The 20,434-nt window shown below is 41.5% G+C and overlaps 1 protein-coding gene across 1 annotated transcript in view; it reads left to right on the top strand.

Moving 5' to 3' along the window:
* Positions 1-14,005, top strand: part of SLC30A8 (solute carrier family 30 member 8) — a 33,669-nt gene extending 19,664 nt beyond the window's left edge. Inside the window, exons 4-8 of the mRNA XM_003782392.1 lie at positions 2,270-2,423; positions 6,832-6,982; positions 8,599-8,704; positions 12,264-12,398; positions 13,762-14,005. Coding sequence (XP_003782440.1) covers positions 2,270-2,423; positions 6,832-6,982; positions 8,599-8,704; positions 12,264-12,398; positions 13,762-13,907 — 692 coding nt within the window. The 3' untranslated portion in view covers positions 13,908-14,005. The remainder of the gene's footprint in view (positions 1-2,269; positions 2,424-6,831; positions 6,983-8,598; positions 8,705-12,263; positions 12,399-13,761) is intronic.
* Positions 14,006-20,434: the final 6,429 nt, after the last annotated feature.

Below are 20,434 nucleotides of genomic sequence, written 5' to 3'. Positions count from 1 at the left end.
AATTTTCTATAATACAGAGCATAATGTAGCCGTTGAGCACGTGAAATGTGCCGAGTGCTGCTGAAGAGCCAGATTTTCGATTTCACTGAATTTCAAGTTAAGTAGCATGACTGGAGGCTGCCGTATTAAGCAGCACCTCTATAGATACCCAGGGGAATCCAGCGCACCTGCACAGTGGCCTGGCCAGCTTGACGACCCTGCCAGCCTCCCAGTCTTCTTAGTAATCATGGCAGCACGTATCCAGGGTTGCTCATGTGTTTTCTTTCTTTTAATAGTCACTTCTGGATTTCTGACTCTTCAGGTTATCCAGTGTTTAAATCTGACTCAGACAGCTGGAATTTGGGCTTTATCCTCCAAGCTTTTATCTCCCTGTATCTCTCTAATCATGAGTTTAGACGTGGACACATTCTACTTTCATATCCTCATTGGCATTCTCCTGGGTAGGAAGCACAGCCTCCGTATCTAACTAACCTAAAATTCTTGGGCCTGGTCCTCATAAACTTTTGCAAAGGAGAGTTTTAATTAAGCCTGATTAGACTAATACAATTATAATTCCTGGAGTGTTTGCTATATGTTGCATACATTTCCTAGGGCTGCCTTAAAAATGTACTCCAAATTAGGAGGTTTAAGTGATATCAATTTACTTTCTCACAGTTCTGAAAAATGAAGTCAGCGATCAAGCTGAGATCTGGGAAGGAAAGTCTGGTTGTGCTTCTCTCCTGGTTTCTGGGGATTTTCTGGCCATCTTAACATTCATTGGCTTATAGAGCTCTGCCTTAATATTTGCAGTATGTTCTCCCTGTGTCTGTGCCCAGATTTCCCCCTGAACAAGGGCAGAAGCCACTTGGCCTGTGTGCCACCCCTACCTCAGTGAAGCCTCCTACCTAACTTCATCTACAATGACCCTGTTTCCAAGTAAGGTCACAGTCTGAGATCCTGAAGATTAGCACTTAAACATAAGAATTTTGGAGGGACACAATTCAACTCATAGCATATGTCAACCAGTTCTATTAATACATATATTCTATTATTTTAATACATACTTTATAGATAAAGTATATATTAAACTCAAGTGGGTTAAGTTATTCATCTAATATCACATAACCTGTCACTGGCAGACCATATATATTTGACACTTGAACTCAAGCCCTAAAAATTTATACTAGTATTCCAAACTATAGTGTGAGGAATGTTCCATGGTTGGTTAGAGGATTTTGAGTGTCACATGGATAATCATTATACATCCCAATGTGTACAGCGTGTATTAGAAAATATTAACTAGCAGGTCAAATACCTAATTTCATGGACATAACTTTGCTTAGGAAGAAGCTAAGTATAAGAAGTGAATTTTTTTAAGAATAAATAAAAGAGGTAGTGTATGGATATGGCAAAAATCAAGAAAGTTGTCTATAAATGACTGAAGTCTGGAAAATAATCACCACACACCAGGTAACATTACTCTGCTTCAGAGGGGACTTGATACATGGCATTAGTTTAAAGGAGGAAGGATAAAATTAATGGAATATTTTTATTCCTGACCATTGATTCACAGAATGTTTCTAGACCTCATGGGCTTTTAGAATCTATCTACAAGGTTGAGGTAAAGGTCACGGTGAGGTGCTGAGGAAACCATGCTTTTCTCTGGTGGCAGGTTGAGCACTATCTTTTCTTTAAATATTAATGTATATGTTCCCATTCTGATGCTGCTGCTTCTGACTGTTGCTCTTAAAATGCAGTTAGAGTGCTGATTAGCATCTGAGCTCACTGCTTTGTTATGATATGCTGGGTTGGAAAATAAAACTCATTTCGTCAAGTACCCTCTGAAGCTTTCTTTTTTTGCTGTTTTATTCCACTGAAGGTGCTGGTCCTTGCAAGTCATAAAGGTTTTATGGGGAAATTAAGAGTTTCTAAACACATTTTACTCTTCGTATCTCATTATTTCATCTCCTAATAAGTTTCAATCATTTTAGCACTTGTTTAAATGAAAATCCCCAAGGAAAACAGTGAGGGCGGGCAGCAATTAATATGTTCTAAGCATTTGCTGGAAATGACTTGGTAACACGAAGCATAATGAACTCAGATGCTGGCGTTTTATGAATGCCATTTCATTTTAAAATCCATCCACACCTTTACTTTGTCAATAATTGAGTGAACTAATTTGAAGGCTCATTATTTTTTGTGGTGGGTGGGGGAGGGCAAAGCTCTTCTGGCTGTCAGGTGATGGAATTATTTTTTGTGTGGGGGTGTTTCTGTGTGTTTGAATCCCTAGAGATCTTTGGTGCCCTGCTGTCCGTCCTGTGCATCTGGGTGGTGACTGGCGTGTTGGTGTACCTTGCATACGACCGTCTGCTGCACCCCAGTTACCAGATCCAAGCGACCGTGATGATTATCGTCTCGGCCTGTGCAGTGGCAGCCAACATTGTGTAAGTCATCCTGAATTTATTACCCCTGAGGCTTATCTTGAAATCTGTCTTGACAAAGTCTTTCTTTTCTTGTAAGCTCAAAGTGTTTGAATGGCTCTAGGACTGAAAATGAGGCTGGTTGTGCCAGTTTAAGCTAACAGGTGTTTTAATATTGGCTTCTCCTAGCTACCATTTTTGAAAGCTTCCATTGTGCCAGAGACCAGGCTGTGGTGTTTTGGTATATGTTAAGTTTAATGTTCACTGCACACCTAATCTACAGATTAGAAAACCAAAGCTCAGCAACGTAGTCATTACCAATTAGATAGTGCAGAGCAAAGATTTGATAGACCCAGAATTGAGCTCTGAGCCAGCTATTCTGCTCTTTCATGTATGTTGAGGCTGCATATGGGATGTGACTTCACTCCTGTGAGATTTTTGTTAGGTAAGCAGATTTTGGGTCCCCAGAGAGCTGGGTTAAGAGGTGCCTTAAAGTTTTTTTCACCCCCTCTTCTACTTTTGAATTCTTGTTTGCAACAGCCCCATAAAATGGTTACTAATTTCATATATTTTAATAGGACTAAACACGAGGAATTTATTTCTAACTTATTCTACTCAAAAATGGTCTATTTTATTATATATTTGCAACATTGTGACAACACAAAAATTCTTCCCTAAGCTCTGTTTGTTAAACTCTCCCTTTCATTTCTACCTGTTGGTCCATTCTCTTATCCAGGCAGTTTTAAATCGTTCTTACAGGAGATGGTCACACGTCCCTTGCCATGTTGGTCTGCCCTTTCTTGCTTAAGTAGTTCATTTGGAAATGGGGTTCAAAAGCCAGAGCTTTGCTCCTTTTGTGTTAATTTTCTCCTTCCTATTTGATATTCTGATTCAGGTAACTTAAAACTCTGTCTATCTATCTATCTATCTATCTATCTATCTATCTATCTATCATCACCATGATATCTATTTATCTATCATCTTTCTACATCTATCATATCTATTTATCTATCTTTCTATATCTAATCTAGCTATTATTGATTCATCTATCTTTCTATATCTATAATCTAGCTATTATCTATCTATCATCACCATGATATCTACCTATCATCTTTCTATATCTATCTATCCATCCATCCATCCATCTATCCACCTATCGAGTGTGGTAGACAGGACAATGATCTCCTAACCCCCAAAGATTTCCATATCCTAATCCTTGGAAGTTCTAAATAGGTTGACTTACATGGTGAAAGGAATTTTGCAAATGTGATGAAGGATATTAAGATTAGGGGATTGTCCTTGATTATTGGGGAGATGTAGCCACAAGGGCACTGCTAAGAGGGAGGCAGAAGGCAGATAAGGGAGAAAGAAGCTGCTGCACTGCTGGAACTGAAGATGGAGAAGGGGCCTGGAGCCAAGGGATCTATGTGACCTCTCAAAGCTGAAAAGATAGGAAAATGAAGTCCCTCCTAAAGCTTCCAGAAAAAATGCAGTCCAATAAACCCAGTGACCTCCACAAATATAAGGCAATACATTTCTTGTTTTAAGCCACTAAGGCTCTGGGTGATTCGTTACGACTGCAGCGGGCTACTCATGTGGGTAGCATCTATTTACCATCTACCTGTCTGGCTTGCAGTGCAAGATGATCCATGCTGTGAAGTAGGGTGTAACATGAAAGTGCAGGAGACAGTGCGAGAATGTTTCAAACAGGGGATTTTTACAAAGGCTCTACAAAATCTGGAAATTGAGAAGCTGAGTGCGTACACTTTGAAAGAGGTTCCAGGGGATTCGGATAGCCTTGCCACTTGCTGCCTCAGTTCCTCACCTCTTGGACCACTGCTCAACATCTCTGAGCTAAACGAGAAGAAGAATGGCATTTGGTCTGCTGTCACTAGGTCATTTCCTCCAACCAGTTAAGTAGAAAATATGTTCTACATTGGCACTGGAAGAAAAAGTGTGAGCAGATCAATGCAAATGAATCTGCTCTAGGAGACAAATAGGCCAGAGCACGCATCCTACAGCCTAGGGGTCAGTAATGTCATCTCTGCTGAAGGAGAACAATATGTCCTCAAGGAAGCAGAAAGAATAAAAATTGTAATTTCCCAAGAGTCACAGGTATATCACCTACCTTGTGTCAATGCTACACAAAGATGGAGGCTATTCCTTGCCGACTATCGCACCCATCTGAGACCTCAATGATTGGGTTTGATTTTCTAAACCATCTAAATTTTCTTTCCACGGCAACTGCTTTTAAACACTGACCTTAACATTGCAGGCATTTTTTACACTTAGAAAGGCAAGGCAGTTGAAAAATTCTGCAAATAGATATTTATGGATAAAAATGCTGAGTGACTATAATGTTTTCTCCAGGCACTGGGATTACAGGTATCAAGGGCTGCTAGATGCTATGTTGCCTGAATAGAAAGATAGCAGAACTGCAATTGGAGAATAAATCTATTCTTTGGGGACCCAAAATCAGGACAAAAATTTAGTAGAAGTTGTGAAGGGATACTAAGACGAAGGTTACAGACCTAAGGCTACTGTGAGCTAAGTTTTCTCTCCTGAAATCTTCCTTTCCCTCTTAGCCCATTTAACTGTAGCATAGGTTTTTGAATTCAGCTTTGCTGTTAGGTCTCTCTAACTAAATTAGACTCTTCTGTTGTACTATGCGTAGTATCAGTTCTTGGTGGACTTGTGCAGGCAGGCCTCAAGGTTATAAATGAGATAAGTTCTATAGGTTTGTTCTTAATTGAATTTGTACATAAGTTGAAACAGGTACATTTACCTGTTACCTGTAGTAGCCTCTATTCATAAGTGTGAGTCATACACCAGTCAGGTATTTGTAGCTTGGGGACTTACCACAATAGTCTCTGTTCATAAGTGTGAGTTGTATGTAAGGCACGTGCTCATACCTTGAGAACTGCCTGTAATTAGAATTTTCCATTTACGTGTGTTTGTGTGTGTGTTGAATCTCTGTCTTCTCCATCATATTTAAAGTTAAACTGGGGAATGACCCCATCTATTTTTACTTATCCTTATGGCCCAAGCATTTAACAGTACTGTCCTAGAGTCCCTAAGTAAATTTTCTCTCTCTGTCTCTCTTTTTAAATGAGTAAGAGAATGAATAACAATGTGATGGAGCTCACATGGCAGGTCTAGAAGAGGGACTATGTACTGTCAGCCATAGCAGGTTGTTTAAAGCTGTGGTCCCTAACCCTTGGGCTGTGGACAAGTCCCAGTCTGCAGCCTGTCAGGATCTGGGCCGCACACATCAGGCGAGTGGGCGAAGCATCATCTGTATTCAGAGCTTCTCCCTGTCTCTTCCGGCATCACCCAAGCTCCACCCCTGTCAGATCCTCCTCCACCCACCTAGTTTGTGGAAAAATTGTCCTCTATGAACCTGGTCCATGGTGCCTAAAATGTTGGGGACCCTTGATTTAAAGAACCGTGAGTGGTAACTCTTAGTTGAGGGTGAATTTCTACCCAAACATTGACAAACTGAAAGCTCTACATTCTGCAATAATAACACTTTGGAGGGTAGCAGTTATTCCATTTCGTGGTGATAGCCTGAGATGTAACAGCTACTTTACCTGTAAATAGACTAAGATACTTGGTATTGAACAGTATGTTTGGGTTTTATTCAACCTGTGTTCCAAAATGTTCAGAAAGTGTTACAAGGCAAAACACTCATTGTTGACGGTGAGTGAAAAGGTTCTCACTTTTCTTTAGTCTAATACTTCTTAAAAATTATAGACAAGTGTAGGCAGGTATATAATTTCTAGTACCAATTATTTCTCACTTTGACAGGGATGAGCAATGCCAAACTTTTCAGTATGTTCTGTATGTTTATACACAAACACAAAAACATTTATAATACATTCTATATTTTGACCTATGGATAAATATACATAAACATAGTCCTCTCATCATTCTACATTAAGAAGTTGTTCAAATGTCAAATTTTAATGGAAATGGATTAAATTAAATAGAAAAAAAGATAAAATCCCACCTTGATGAAATTAACTACTGCTTCTTTTATCTCCTTCTGCTGCATTTTACATTCAAACCCAATTACATTTAATTAAGCCCTCATTGAGGCTCAACTGTAAGCCTAGCTCAGAGAGTGACATTTTGGAGACTCTCAGTGAATTCCACTTTATTGTCAAATGCTTGACTTTCATCTAAGAAATGATGCTTTCCAGTTTTAATATGAAACACAGTAGCATTTGATGAATGAATGAGTAACCAAAGTAAATCTTCATAATTTGTCTTTGTGTACGAATTTCAAAATCCTACAAGACACTTGTGTTCAAATAATATTTCCAGTACTTGCCATTTGGATAATGCAGGCTACCTCCAGCTTCTCCCTTATGCGGTATGTGTTTTTCAGGGTTAACCTCATGTATACCAAGAACATCATTCTCTCTTTCAGACTAACTATGGTTTTACACCAACGATGCCTCGGCCACAATCACAAGGAAGTCCAAGCAAATGCCAGTGTCAGAGCAGCCTTTGTACATGCCCTTGGAGATCTATTTCAGAGCGTCAGTGTGCTGATCAGTGCCCTTATTATCTACTTTAAAGTGAGTATGTTGAGTTCCTCCATTGTCAGTACAGAAGTTGACCCTTCCATATTAAAAGAGAATAAATAGACTGTTTGCCTATACAACCTGTTAATACTTAACACGATTAAAATAAACAAATGTACAAACACCCAAGGCCTGGAAACTTAGACTCTCCCAAATTCCTAAGTGCTATGTCTTTTTAATTGTTGGGCTGTCAGTCTTTCAAGAAAACAATTTCTTTTGTCATGGTTAAGATAAATAGCAACAAAACCATGAACACCTTGGAGTTCTTGGGTTGTAAGCAACAGACAAGATCACTCCAAAAAATATATTCACTAACCAATATTTACTGGTTGTATTTCTGGACAGAAATCAATGTAGAAATAAGGGCAACAACTTACATCTAAATTTCAGAAACTAGCCGTCTCCTGTTCCAGATACTATGCTGAAATAAATGTGTCTCAACCAATTATTTTCCTGTTCTTGTCACTGCTGAACATTTATATTTCTGGGAAGGGGAGTCTGGTTGATCTAGTTTGTATCTTGTACTTGCTATTTGGCTAGGAGGAGATTAGAGTACCTGATTTATTGTTCTACCATTAGTGCTGACAATAGGGGAAAGGGTCAATGTCTCCCCCCAAAGCCAGGGCACTAATGAAAAATGCGGATGAACTTAGGGTAGGCTTCTGACCCTAAACAAATAAATATGCACTATAAATCTCTGCCTCATAATACCCAGAACTAGAAAAGGTGGGTTGGGTATGGGCAATGAAAGAAAGAGAATTTATCTCTGTTTATGTAATGATTGTCCAGTTTTCAGGAACTCTGTACTATTTTTCCTAAAAAGTGAGACCATGTGAGTAAGAATTATAAGGACATATCTGTATTCACTGGAGCAGAATGATTCCCTGAAAGCTTCACGTTTAAGGCAAAATCATTCAACATTGTAAGGATTAATGGAGAGAAGCCCCTTATAAAGCTTAGGTTGATACTGAAATTTCTTAGAGCCAGTAGGCTACAGACCTTTCTGTGGCATAGAACTTCATCAAGAACAGAAAAGCAGGTGGTTCACCCTGAGGCCAAGGTGTCCAGTGGGCCTGAGGCCAAGGTCTCCAGTGGGACAGAGAGCAATGAAGCTGCCTTGGCTCACTGCCTTAAGACTGAATTAAAGATGCAGCCTCAAGGATGTGCCACACTTTAGAGGCAAAGAAATAAACTAACCAGTCAGCAAAGACTATAAATTTCTTCTCTTCATCTCAACTCAGGCCAAAAAAGTCACTGGACATTGTGGGCACATTTGTGCACATTTTCATCATGTAGTCTGTACCTTGACTGATTTGAGAAAAGTTAAATCAGGTTTATTGAGAGCACACTTGAGAGGATTTTTCTTTTTGATCTTGAATTATAGGGAGAGCGGGAACCATGGTCTCCCTTCTTTATCACTGATAGCTTCAAGCAAACAAAAAGGATTGAAGTCTTCAGACAGAAAGTCTTGCTTCTGAGTTGGATGTCATGTTAGGACACTGAATGGGTTACAAGGAGGAAAGGAAACAGAGAGGTTTACTTATTTTATTAATCAGACTTTCTGCATGAGAGGCACGAATTCAGTTAACACAACTCCCTGTATTTTCCAGCCAGACTACAAAATAGCCGACCCCATCTGCACGTTTCTCTTTTCCATCCTGGTTTTGGCCAGCACCATCACTATCTTAAAGGACTTTTCCATCTTGCTTATGGAAGGTAGGAGTGATTTTATTGTTATTCCCAAGGTCAATGTCTTCTCTTCTCTATGATCACGAAAGGGAATGGCTGCAAGACATGCTCAGTGTTCATCTGCATTATAGGAAAAATTTAAACAGATAATTTTTGTGAAAATGGACATTTGGTTTTTATTCCTAAAGGAAATGCCTCCTACATTTAGCTGTAGCTACGGTTATATGATATCTCATAGTATAAAAACAGTGAGTGCACAAACTCTGAGAAAGATATTGCAAAACTATAAATTATTCCCTAAATATACCTGGATAAGAACTAACACAGACCACATAAATTTATCCCTCAGGAAGCAATGCAGCTAAATTGTATCTCATAGAACAAGAACACCAGGGCGAGCCTCTATTTACTTGTCCATCAAGTGTTTACTGAGCCCCAACTCTGTATTGGATAATGTGCTCAAAGCTAGAGTTATAGAGGTTAGCAAAGCAGTGAAGAGAATTGTTCTCATGGGGCTAAAACTCCAGTAAGGGGAGAAGGAGACTATGCAAACAATTACACAGAAAGGGCATAGAGGTAAGTGCTGCACAGGAGGGTGTGGGCCCTTTCTTGGGGATTTTAACAGGGCTGCGGAGTAGGAGCTGGTGGTCATAGAGGCTTTGCTGAGGTCCTCTCTTAGCCTGGAGTAGAATTTTAGGCTTCATAACTTCATTTCTATAGCCAGAGAACAGCCTTGACTACTCACTGGGGCTTGTGGAATCCCTGTCTGACTCTTTGGGTCTTCCAGTTATAGGTGGCAGAAATAACCCTCACTGCCAAGAAATTCTTTCTTATGCCTAGGGCTTCCTGACTGCTCCTCCTCCCCTCTTTCTGTATTTCAGTGATTTTCTTTTCATTTGGCATAAAGAGGTAGAAGAATCGCTGTTTTCTGCCCTTTCGGGGCCATGTCTTTGCTGGTAAAGCTAGCTCACCGAGACTCCCCATGGAGCCGAAATAAATAAAGTCTTTGTATCAGAGGCACCTCAGTTCAAATTCTAGTTGTGAAAGTTTCTAGCTGCGGACTTCAGGCAAGATCTTTAACCTCTGAACTTCAGCTTTTTCAACTCAGAAATGGAAATACAACATCCACCTGACCATGTTTTGAGGATTAGATGAGCTAAACGGCATAATGTCTAGAACACAATAGGTGCCCAGGAAATGCAAATTCTCAGCTGGCCCCCTATACTGCATATTTATCCCCACACCAAGAAATTCCCAATTCTTGGCCACAGGTGGTAGCCATAGCCCTGGCCAGCCATCAGTGCTGATGGCCTCAGAAGACCAGAAAAGAGAATCTTATTCAGAACAAACCTATCTTCATTCCCAGGAAAACTCTTCAATAGTGCTTGAAATGGGAGTCAACTTTTTGATTGAAATACCGAAACTCTGGTATTTGCATAACATTTTACAACCAGAGCACAGACATCAGAATCTGACATCTCTGTTTCTGCCACTTATCTGTGTGGCCTTAACCAGGTTTCTTACCCTTTCTGACTCTAATTTTTTTGTCTTCTAATTAAATAGGAAATAGCATTGATGATATGTAACTCCTAACATTCTTAGGCCTATCAAGTGAGATAATCGTTATAAATAAAGTGCTTAGCACAAACCTTATACACGATAGGTCCTCAATAAAGTTTTCTTTTTGTTATTATAGTAGAACAGTTTTAACCATGACTTCAAGCACATTCTAAAATTGACCTGAGGCACGAACTCCTTTTAATCTATTCTGGTTTTCTGAGCCTATTGACCAGCTTTGTTGCTTCCCCAAACGGTATGAAGTGGAAATAAGCTCAGCTGAAATTGTGGAGAATTCTGATTTGCCCAAGGAGGAACTCCCCCGTGAGCAAGGTTTTCAAACCCTGAAAAAGGAAGGTTATGCATTCCCTATTTCTTTAAGTAGGAGGTTCACAGCTATAGCTGTTCATTATAGTCATCTATACCCAGTGATTCTGATTTAATTTTCTGAGAGGGGGACTGGTTTTGCTGATTTTTTACCATGTAGCCAGGCTTGAAAACCACATCGAGGTACAGCAGCTCAGTGGCTCAGAGTGTGGCAGTTCTCAGTCTAGGTTGCGTGCCACGCCCCAAACAGGCACTGACGCTGGGTCCCATCTACAGGGATTCTGAATCACCTGCTTTGGGTAACTTATTCATCATGATTTCTGAACTCTCCTCTGGTGGTATTAATATGCATCCCAAGTAAACTGTTGAAAGCCTATAGATTTTAGAGCCTCTTCCATAGAAACTGTCTTCACTGTGGGTTGTGACCCCTTTGGACTGTATTAAAGGGTTGTGACATTAGGAAGGTTGAGAACCTTCTCAAGAACCACTGCTTTAGGAGGTCTGGATTGGAGTTGTGACATACTTATTTTCAATAAACACCCCAGATGTTCACTTTATATATGTATGTAATTGAAGTAGAGGCTTAAAAAGGATTGTACTTAGAAAACTAATACAGCATCCTCTTTGAATCATCATCATTACTTGGCAAGAATTTTCCTATCTCAGCAAAGGCTTTTACCATTGTTGTGCTTGGATGGAGATACATATATATATATATATATATATATATATATATATATATATATTTTAATATTGAGCTGATGTCTGTTTTACTATTCCAACCACCCATTGGCTCTGTTTTTCTCCTGAAGATAGCCAGAGCAAGTGTTCTTACATGCTCATTCTCTCATCTTCCATATGACAACTCTTGTAACGTTTGAAGAATGATCATAATTTTCTTGGCCTTTTCTTTGCCAGGCCGAGACAACCAGTTCCTTCAGCCCAAGAGAATAGCAGATTGGCTGCTGGACTCCCCACCTTCCTGTGTGCCCTACATTGTTTCTTTAGAAATGAGAGACAGTCAAACTATCATATTCTGTGACGCAGACATTCCATGCTGACTAGTGTAGCCAAAATAATGGAAACCTTACAAACCGTATAATAAGCTGGTGTTACAACGTTAAGATCCTCTGCTAACATGGCTCACTCACTAAACGGCCTGCAGGCTAATGAACATTTGTATAGCATTACAGTTTCCAGTGGTTGCATATTTTCTGATTTGCTCCACGAAGAACTCTGTGATCCATATGTTGTTCTTTTCACCCTTGTTTTACTACAAATGTGTCAACCCCTGGAGAAATTCCACCATTTAGTTAATTCACAATAGTTGTAGTCAGCATGGTAATTAAGGACTACTTGATAACAAATCCCATGTTATTTCATTTTGCTTTCCGGAGGGTATGTACAAACAATTAGGAAAAGTACAATGACTCTAATAACATGCCCTAAAAACTAAGGATGCTAGTTACTCTCGTTGGTCATTGCAGACTAAATTCTACAAATATTCTGCTGTGAACTTTTTTGATTGATGGTAAACCCTTCAAAATAGTCAGATGGATCTGATCTGTACACATCTGAAATAAGAAAGCAGAAAAGGGAAGGGCCTATTGGTATCTTGGAAAGGACTTTGAAGCCATTTAGCCATCTCAGTAAACTGTGGTTAGTGGAATAACAACCACCTCCCACTCTTCCTTTTTGTCAGGTGTGCCAAAGGGCTTGAGTTATGACAGTGTGAAAGAGCTCATCCTGGCTGTCGACGGGGTGGTGTCTGTGCACAGCCTGCACATCTGGTCTCTAACAATGAACCAAGTCATTCTCTCAGCTCATGTTGCTACAGGTCAGTGAGTTCTCTGAATACCCTGGACAAAATGAAGTCCTCGCCTTGTAAAGGCAGTAATTTCCCTCCTTTGAGTAGAGCTGCCTTTATTGTCAATTGCTGGTCAAAACAACTGTGCAGTGTTTTGTACCACCAAGGGCCTTCAAAACCAATCTGCTTATTGATGTTGTCATAGCTACCACCATACTGATGCTATCCGTAGAGCTGACTGCAGAGGGTAGTGAATAGACAGAACAAAGGGCTAAAATTCAACATCAACTTCAAGGCCTTGGACTCTAAAAATTTTGACTTCAACTGTTAGGCGTGGTCAGTCAAATAAGAGGAATCAATTCAACAATTAATCTTCATTAAGTATCTTCTGTGTATAAGATGCTTTGCCTAACACTAAGATAGAGAGATGAAAGTGAGTCACAGCCCCCCTGTTGTGACTGAGGCCCCTTAAAGTTCTGACAAGCTAAGAGCTGTGCTAATAGGAATTATGATGGGTCCTTCACTATGTGAAGAAATTCTGTAACCATGTGAGATAATTCTTATGATACTGCGTTTTTAGTAAAAACTACTTTTTTCCAACTAAAAGGCTATTTTGCCCATGAGATGTCCTAGAGCTGGGAGAATGGGCAGTGGGAGGTCTTTTACTGCCTTAGGAGGGAATTCAAGCTAAAGATAATCGGTTCGGCTACTAAAAAGTGACTCAAGAAGTCACTTGGGGCAGGGGAGAGGAACACTTGTGACAGTCATTTGAGGATCGTGATGCCTCAGACATCCTCATCATCTCTAAGGGGCTCAGGTTTGGCTTCAGGGAATTTACAGCATTCACCCCGCCAATATTTCACTGCAAATAAAAGATTCTAGTAAACAACCAGGTTACTATGGAGGGGACTTTTACAGTCTCCTGATACTTTTTGCGACAGGAAAAAAGATGGCAGGGAGGATTGCTGCTTTAAGAAAGGTCTGTGGGGAGCTCTAAAGTCTCGTTGGTTCCTGTCACTAGCCTCAGTATAAATTTGGATTACATATAAGGCCTGAGACTCAAAGACCCGTGGGGACTGTGTAAGAAATCTCAGTTCTGTCCTGGATTTTTCCAGGGCCCTTCTCCCCATCCATACTTGACTCCTAGGAGTGCCAGGCTCCAGAGATGACTATGGACAGGAGAGTGATGAGGTACTTTTCTGTAAGACAATTTCCCCTGCCTTGTCCCTGGGCAGGCAGTGGACTCTCAGAGCCAACATGGCTTCTTCCATGTGTTAGGCCCATGTCCCACCCCACCCCACCCGGTCAAAGACAAAGGACCTGGAAGCAGAGGAGCAGCCGTCTCCCTGCGTGTGCAGTCAGTGCTAATCCCACTGTGCTTTTTTATCAACAGCAGCCAGCCGGGACAGCAGTGTTGTTCGAAGAGAGATTGCGAGAGCCCTCAGCAAAAGCGTTCCCATGCACTCCCTCACCATTCAGATGGAGTCCCCAGCTGACCAGGACCCCGACTGCCTTTTCTGTGAAGACCCCCGTGACTAGCTCAGTCGCACTGTCAGCTCCCCGAGGGTGATGTCACTATCAAACTTGCTGCTGTGCAGTTTCTGGATTGTGAGAAATGAAGACCCGAAGGACGAAATGTGAGAAATTGACATCACAGGCGACGCACCCCTAATCCTTCATTTAGTTTCACCTACCACGAGCAAAGATGTCTTGAGGTCCCTCCATCAATCAGTTGGATTATATACACATCAGTAGTGTGTTCAATTATAGGAACGTGTTTGTAGATTATTCACGAGTCTGGCTGAAATAACAGCTGTTTCTAAGTACAAGTAATAAGAAGTTCATCTCTCTTCCAACAACACATCCTGAGAACAAGTGGGTGAAGTTGAACTCAGGAAAGCCTCATCAGGAATCAGTGGCAGGAAGAAATGATCACAAAATCCCCCCAAACAGGAGAAACAAAAATAGTAAGAGTCAAGACAGGGACAAAAGGGAATCTGGAAGCTGGTACCCCACAAGAACTTGATTCTCCCCGCATGTTGTAGTATAATTGTTCTCTGCTCTGAATTTGGCCATATGTGTGAATATACCAAGAGGCTTTTACAACTTTATTTCCTTGTCACATTTTTGGTAATAAATCCCTCTTATTTTTTACATTCTAACCTGTTTATTACAAAACTTCATATAATCACTGTCCAAAGGAATCATCTGCACATGGCAGCATGCTCAAGCACTGGGACCCTCCGAGAATGTGGCTACAGAAATCCAGAGATCTCCTAGAAGAGCCTATAGAAACATCCAAGTTCACCCCAGCAGGAAGGTGTCACATATAATTTAGATATTTACCTGAAAGAGGAATAAAGCAGAAGAAACTTAGTTCATTCATTCCACCAGCAAGCTCTGAGCCCCGCTTTGTGCTATAGGCATATGCTGAGCATTAGAGCTCAAAAGAGGAATGGGAGGCAGTGAGTGGCCTAAGTCCTGGTTGTACACGCAACTCAACACTGCCCACAGAGAGTAAATGAAAGAAAGATGTGCAAACTGACATGCTGGGAATCGTGGGTCAGTGGGTCTGGCTTGGATCCTGGACTGCTACATTTTATAAAGCTACCCAGGGATGATTCGAAAGGACCTTGGCCCCAGTCAGTCACTGAGCAGGGGAGTCAGACACATGCGCACAACAATCGTGGTATCTTGAATTGCAGTGCTGTGGGGGGCGGGGGGTATCGAGGGAAAGCACCGAGTAGCTCTGAGTGGGCATGGCCAGTGCATCTTCATGTCACTGAGGCGACAGCTATGCTGGACGTTGAAGGTCTCCCGGCAGTTGAGGAAGAGAAAGGGACGCTAGACCAAAGGGAGACCATGTGCAAGGCATGTTGTCTGGGGTTACTTTCTCATTTCAAAAGAACTCTCCCCAATAAATTTCAGCCAGGCATGATGGCTCATGCCTGTCATGCTAGCACTCTGGGAGGCTGAAGCAGGTGGATTTCTTGAGCTTCGGAGTTTGAGACCAGCCTGAGTAAGATCTCTATTAAAAATAGAAAAACTACCTGAGCATCACGGGGGGTGCCGATAGTTCCAGCTACTTAAGAGGCTGCACCAGGAGGATCACTTAAGCCCAGGAGTTTGAAGTTGCCATTTGCTGTGATGCCATGGCACTCCTACCCAGGACTACAGAGCAAGACTGTCTCAAAAAAAAAAAAAAAAACTACATAAATTTTGCAACTTTATGATTATTAATATTGTAGAGAATAGGAGTTATGTCTTAGATGATTTTTATGTCATTATTAGCCTCTGACAGTGTGCTGGAAACCTAGCAGGCATTAATATTTGGTGAGGCAATGGCTCTGGGGCTTTATGTGGGCCTTGTCATTATTTTTCATTTACATCTGTATTTTTCTGAAATTTGAGGACCAAGAAAACATTGACTTTGACTGAGGAGGTCACATCTGTACCATCTCTGCAAGTCAATCAGCACCACCGAAACAGCCACTTAGCATTCTGCTGACGGCTCTCCCTGCTCAGCAAAGACAGAGAGCCCTGTCCCCCACCTCAGTGAGCATGTTAGGCCGCCAGGATCAGAGCTGCGTGGGCTCCTAATGTCTCCTGCTGCATCTGGCTCTCAGAACGGAAGTGAGGAGTCAGGCCCAATCCTTTCTCCTGTCTCCAGCTGAATAGTTTTGCTTTCCCATATTTTGTGCAGGACAGGGCCCAGATGACCTGGCAAACATACATATTTTAGTGTAATTGTTTGTTTCTGATTCCTTTTTGAAATCAGGTTGAGATTTGATTTTATGTCAGAAGTGCACTGAATGTCAGGTAATCCTAGAAGGACCTTTGTGGCCAACCAAAGGAATTGTCCCATGGCCCTAGGCTACTTCTAATATTCTCTGACATTCTACTGTTTTGGTTTGTTAGGTTGAGAACTCTGAATGGGAGATGTTTTTGTGCTAAGTGACAAGACAATCTACAGTGGGGATATTAAGATGAAAAAGCAGATGCCACCGCGGGGTTTTATGCACTATGCATCAGTTTTGAAGTTCTGACTTCCTCCTTGCCCCTTGCCTGGTGTGGTCAGAACTCCAGGCCATTGAAGTTAGTGAAATAGAGTAGTAGAATTTTTTACCTTGTGGCATTGTGTTCACTCCAGCTATCAAAACATTCATGATCTTTCATGTCTTTCAAAGCAACACACTTTTTTCTTCTGGGTAGTGAAATCAGGTCAACTTCACCACCACCCTCCTGCCTTCATCTGCTTCTTTGTTACCCAGCACCCAGCAAAGATTTATCTAGGGCTCTGGGGTGATTTGGGGGCCCATAAAGGAAATTTATGTGTTCCATATGTTTGGCTGCAGATGGGAAATGGGAACGGTGAAGGACACGGAGGAAAGAATGTTTACACAAAAAGCATCATAAAGTTCTGAAGTCAGAGTGCCTGAGCGTGAAGCTTAGCTCTTCCCTTTATTAGCTCTGGGACCTCAAACTAGTTACTTTAATTCTCTGATCCTCCTCTATTTCCTGAATAGTACAAACCTGGCTACCCAAGTATATGAGATTTTAATAAATTAAGACATTTAAAGGGGTGGAGTTGTGTCTAGCATGCACTCAGCACATGGTCCATGTCAACCAGTATTTCTCATACAAAAGGGGGCATGTGTATGTGGGCACAATGAGTTTTCAATCAACCTACGTCTTAACAAATTTTGAGCCATCAACACAGCTCCCACAAGAGAGTGGCACAATTATTGGTGAGAACTCAATAGGCCTTTCTCTAACGTGGAGGACTGGGAGCTTGCTGAGATAAAGGCACTTACTGGGAGAGCGTTACCTAGTGAGAGTTACGGATTAATTAAAATAGTCAAATCCCTTTCTGACAGTCTCTGAAAACTTCCGCTTTTATCTTTAAAGTAAAAGCTGAATGAGTTACTCAAAGTACATTTATTAACACAAAGTACAACTGTCCAGTTCAAAGAAGACAGAGTGGTAGGTCTCCCGACGTACTCCACTCCTGTGAGAGGTCACCTCCTGGGCTTTTCTCTTTCTCTCCGTGTAGCCCCTACTTGCTCTAACCAGGTGCATTTCCTTTGTCTGATTTCTAAATTGCCAATGGCAAATTTAGGTCTCTTAATATCTGTTAAACTATGTGGAACCCACAAAGGTCTTTAGCACCTCGGTGTCAAAAGAAAGCCAGACTCTAGGCATATACACTTTATAGATTCCTAGAGAATGCTGCTGTCCCGTTCCATCCTTGCCCAGTGAAATGTGGTCCAGAGAGCCCCGCAGAGGGACAAACCTCGTTTTCCACAATTAGCTCGACTGCACCTTCAGGAAATTATTTTCTAAGCCCATCTCTCTGTACTCCCTTTTTTGGATCACAGGGCAATCTGTTTAAATGACTAATTACAGAAATCGTTAAAGGCACAGAGCAAATGTTGTCTTTAAATGCCCACACCCCGGGTTTTATGAGTCCTTTTTGGCTTGACAGTGATGAGCCCACTCAACGGTCCAGCGCGGGCGGATGTTAAAAAAAAAAAAAGGTGACCATCTGCAGTTCAGTTTCTTAACTTTCTGATTTCACACTTAACGTTTGTCATTCTGTGACTGGGCACCTGTTTCAATTCTATTTTAAAATGGTAATGTATGTTGTTTAAAACAAAGTCAGAAGAAAAAGAGAGCCGGGTTAAGTCATCATCTCTTTACCCCCCCCAAATCATGGCAGGAAATGCTCTTCATGACACCAGTGAGGACCCTAATGAGAACATCCTCTTCCACTCTACATCTTTTATTGGAGAAAAGAACCCCTGTGAGGAGCAGATTCATCTAAGAGAAATAGAAGATGATGTGTTAAAACTGGCGGCACTTTTGAAATTATTCTGGCTGTAGGCACGAAACCCTGACGGAGGAGGAAGATGGTGGTCAGAGGCAGTGGTAGCTCTTGAGAATCGTAAAAAACAAACTTGTGCTTCTTTCCCCATAAAGGGCAGGAAGTAATGAGAGAGGTGAAGCTAAACTGCACCCCTTCCAGGAGTGTCAGGCAAGCCCTGGAGACAATGGATCAGTATAATTGCCCTATATTTCCTTTCTTCAAAGGGGTACCTGTTTGTTGAGAACATAATTGTCCCACTTACAGCCATTAAAACCGTGTGGTTGTTGTACACAGCCAATGGTATTACCAAATGCTGTTTCTAGATCTATAGAGTTTAGAGTCTTTGGGGGTATTAAAACAGAAGAAAGAATTCTAGCGTACTGAAGAAAGATATTGTAAACCATGGTGAGTTAACCCATACAATAGAATTAGGATCAGATGTGAATTTGGGGTCTCATTTGAAGTTAAAATGCATTCTTCAAATAGGAATCAGCAGACATTTCATAAACCAATGTGCTGCTTCTTTTCCACCCTCCCCCATGTTTTCGGAAAGGAGGAGGGGATTTTATTTGGCACATCCCTGGGAGTGAGGAACAAGAATTTCTGTTGCTTGCCTATTCTCCAGTTCAAAATTGCCTCTGACAGGACAGAAGTCCATGATCAAAAAAGTATGAATACCCTGTGTTGACATTTCTTTAGAGCAATACTTTCTATGAATAATTAATGGCACAGAAAGATGAAATCTGTTTTTCTGGTCTCCACCTTCTCATAGAGTTCAGCACCTTGTATCAATTTGGATGGGGAAAGGTTAGTTCAGATTTCCCCAGCTCAGTAAGCTCTGAATTCATAAACAAGAAGCAGATTTCCTTTTCATTCAATTTCCAATCCTTTATAAACATAAAGCCATGAAGAGGAGTTTTCGGGATCTTATATTAAATAATCTTTGATGTTGACTAAAAAGAAAGTTCTAAAGGAGGCATTGTGTGTGATCAAACATAGCTGATGAGGACATGAAATGATTTTTCTTCCTCTTTTTCCTCTCCTCCTTCTTCTCTTTCTCCTCCTCCTCCCCCGTTGGCTCCCCTCCTTCTTATTCATCTTGGTGGCTTTTAAAATCCTCAGCATTTACCACTTATCCTCAAGTATAGAATCTTTTTGCCTGAATATAGATTTTTACAATAGTAGAGACACTTCAATATATAGACTTTTTTTTTTTTTTTTCTGGAGAGAGAGTCTTACTTTGTCACCCTCAGTAGAGTGCTGTGATATCATAGTTCACAGCTACCTCAAACTCTTGGGCTCTGAGTTGAAGGAGAAGGTATTAGGATTTAATAAAAGATGAGCAAAATCATCATTTAGGAGAGGGCAGAGTGAAAAGATGATGGTAAAAGCACGATGGCCTGGTTGCATCAGTTTTAAGCTATTATTGCTCAGCTCCAAACCCATTCATTTATCTTTGGCTGCGGGAACGTGGGCCAGGGACAGTGTTAACTACATTTCTCCTTTGCTGGCTGCTCCTTGTTGGGAGGCCCTTGTGGGAGGTCAGAAGCCCAGAGCAAGGAACAGGAGACTTTCTTCTTTGGTTCCTGTTTGTTCCTCTTTTGAACAGAATCAACCCAGCAATGCCTCTTCATCCTGGTGGCGGTTCATTCTCCTTCCTGCAGTTTCCAGCGTGTGGTTACCCAGCAGAACTGTCTTCGAGAAAAGAGCCCTGTCTGGTTAGACCTTTCCTCAGGGGTCTAAATCTCAGCTCCCCGGGGTGGGGGGCTGAAGGCTAAGATACCACCATCAGTAAATTACCACTGGACGTTTAGTGGTTGCCTATTTTCTGCCAGGCCCTGTGGTACACAAACGTGAGGATCCAGGGGCGATAACAACCCTTACATACCAGTGGGTCATACGGGCAAGAAACAATTCAAGATGAAAATTTTCAAATAATGATAAGTGAGAAATCAAACCAAATTGTTTCATTTGGGCATGGGATGGAGGGAGGCAGGTACAGATGCAGGGCAGTCACACAGGTCCTTCGTGAGGAGGTGACATTTGGGTTGAGCCATGCAAAGTGGTGGAGGAAAGGGAGGACAGCATGTGGAGAGGCTGAGCCAGGGAGCTGCACCTGAGCATGGAGAGTGGGGCTGGGGAAGGACGGGCTGAGCCGGGGAGCTGCACCTGAGCATGGAGAGTGGGGCTGGGGAAGGAC

The sequence above is a fragment of the Otolemur garnettii genome, unplaced genomic scaffold, assembly GCF_000181295.1.
Source record: "Otolemur garnettii isolate 467f Iridium unplaced genomic scaffold, OtoGar3 scaffold00004, whole genome shotgun sequence".
In the NCBI taxonomy this organism is placed as follows: domain Eukaryota; kingdom Metazoa; phylum Chordata; class Mammalia; order Primates; family Galagidae; genus Otolemur; species Otolemur garnettii.
Note: the sequence above shows the minus strand (reverse complement) of the source record. Positions and strands in the feature narration are given on the sequence as shown.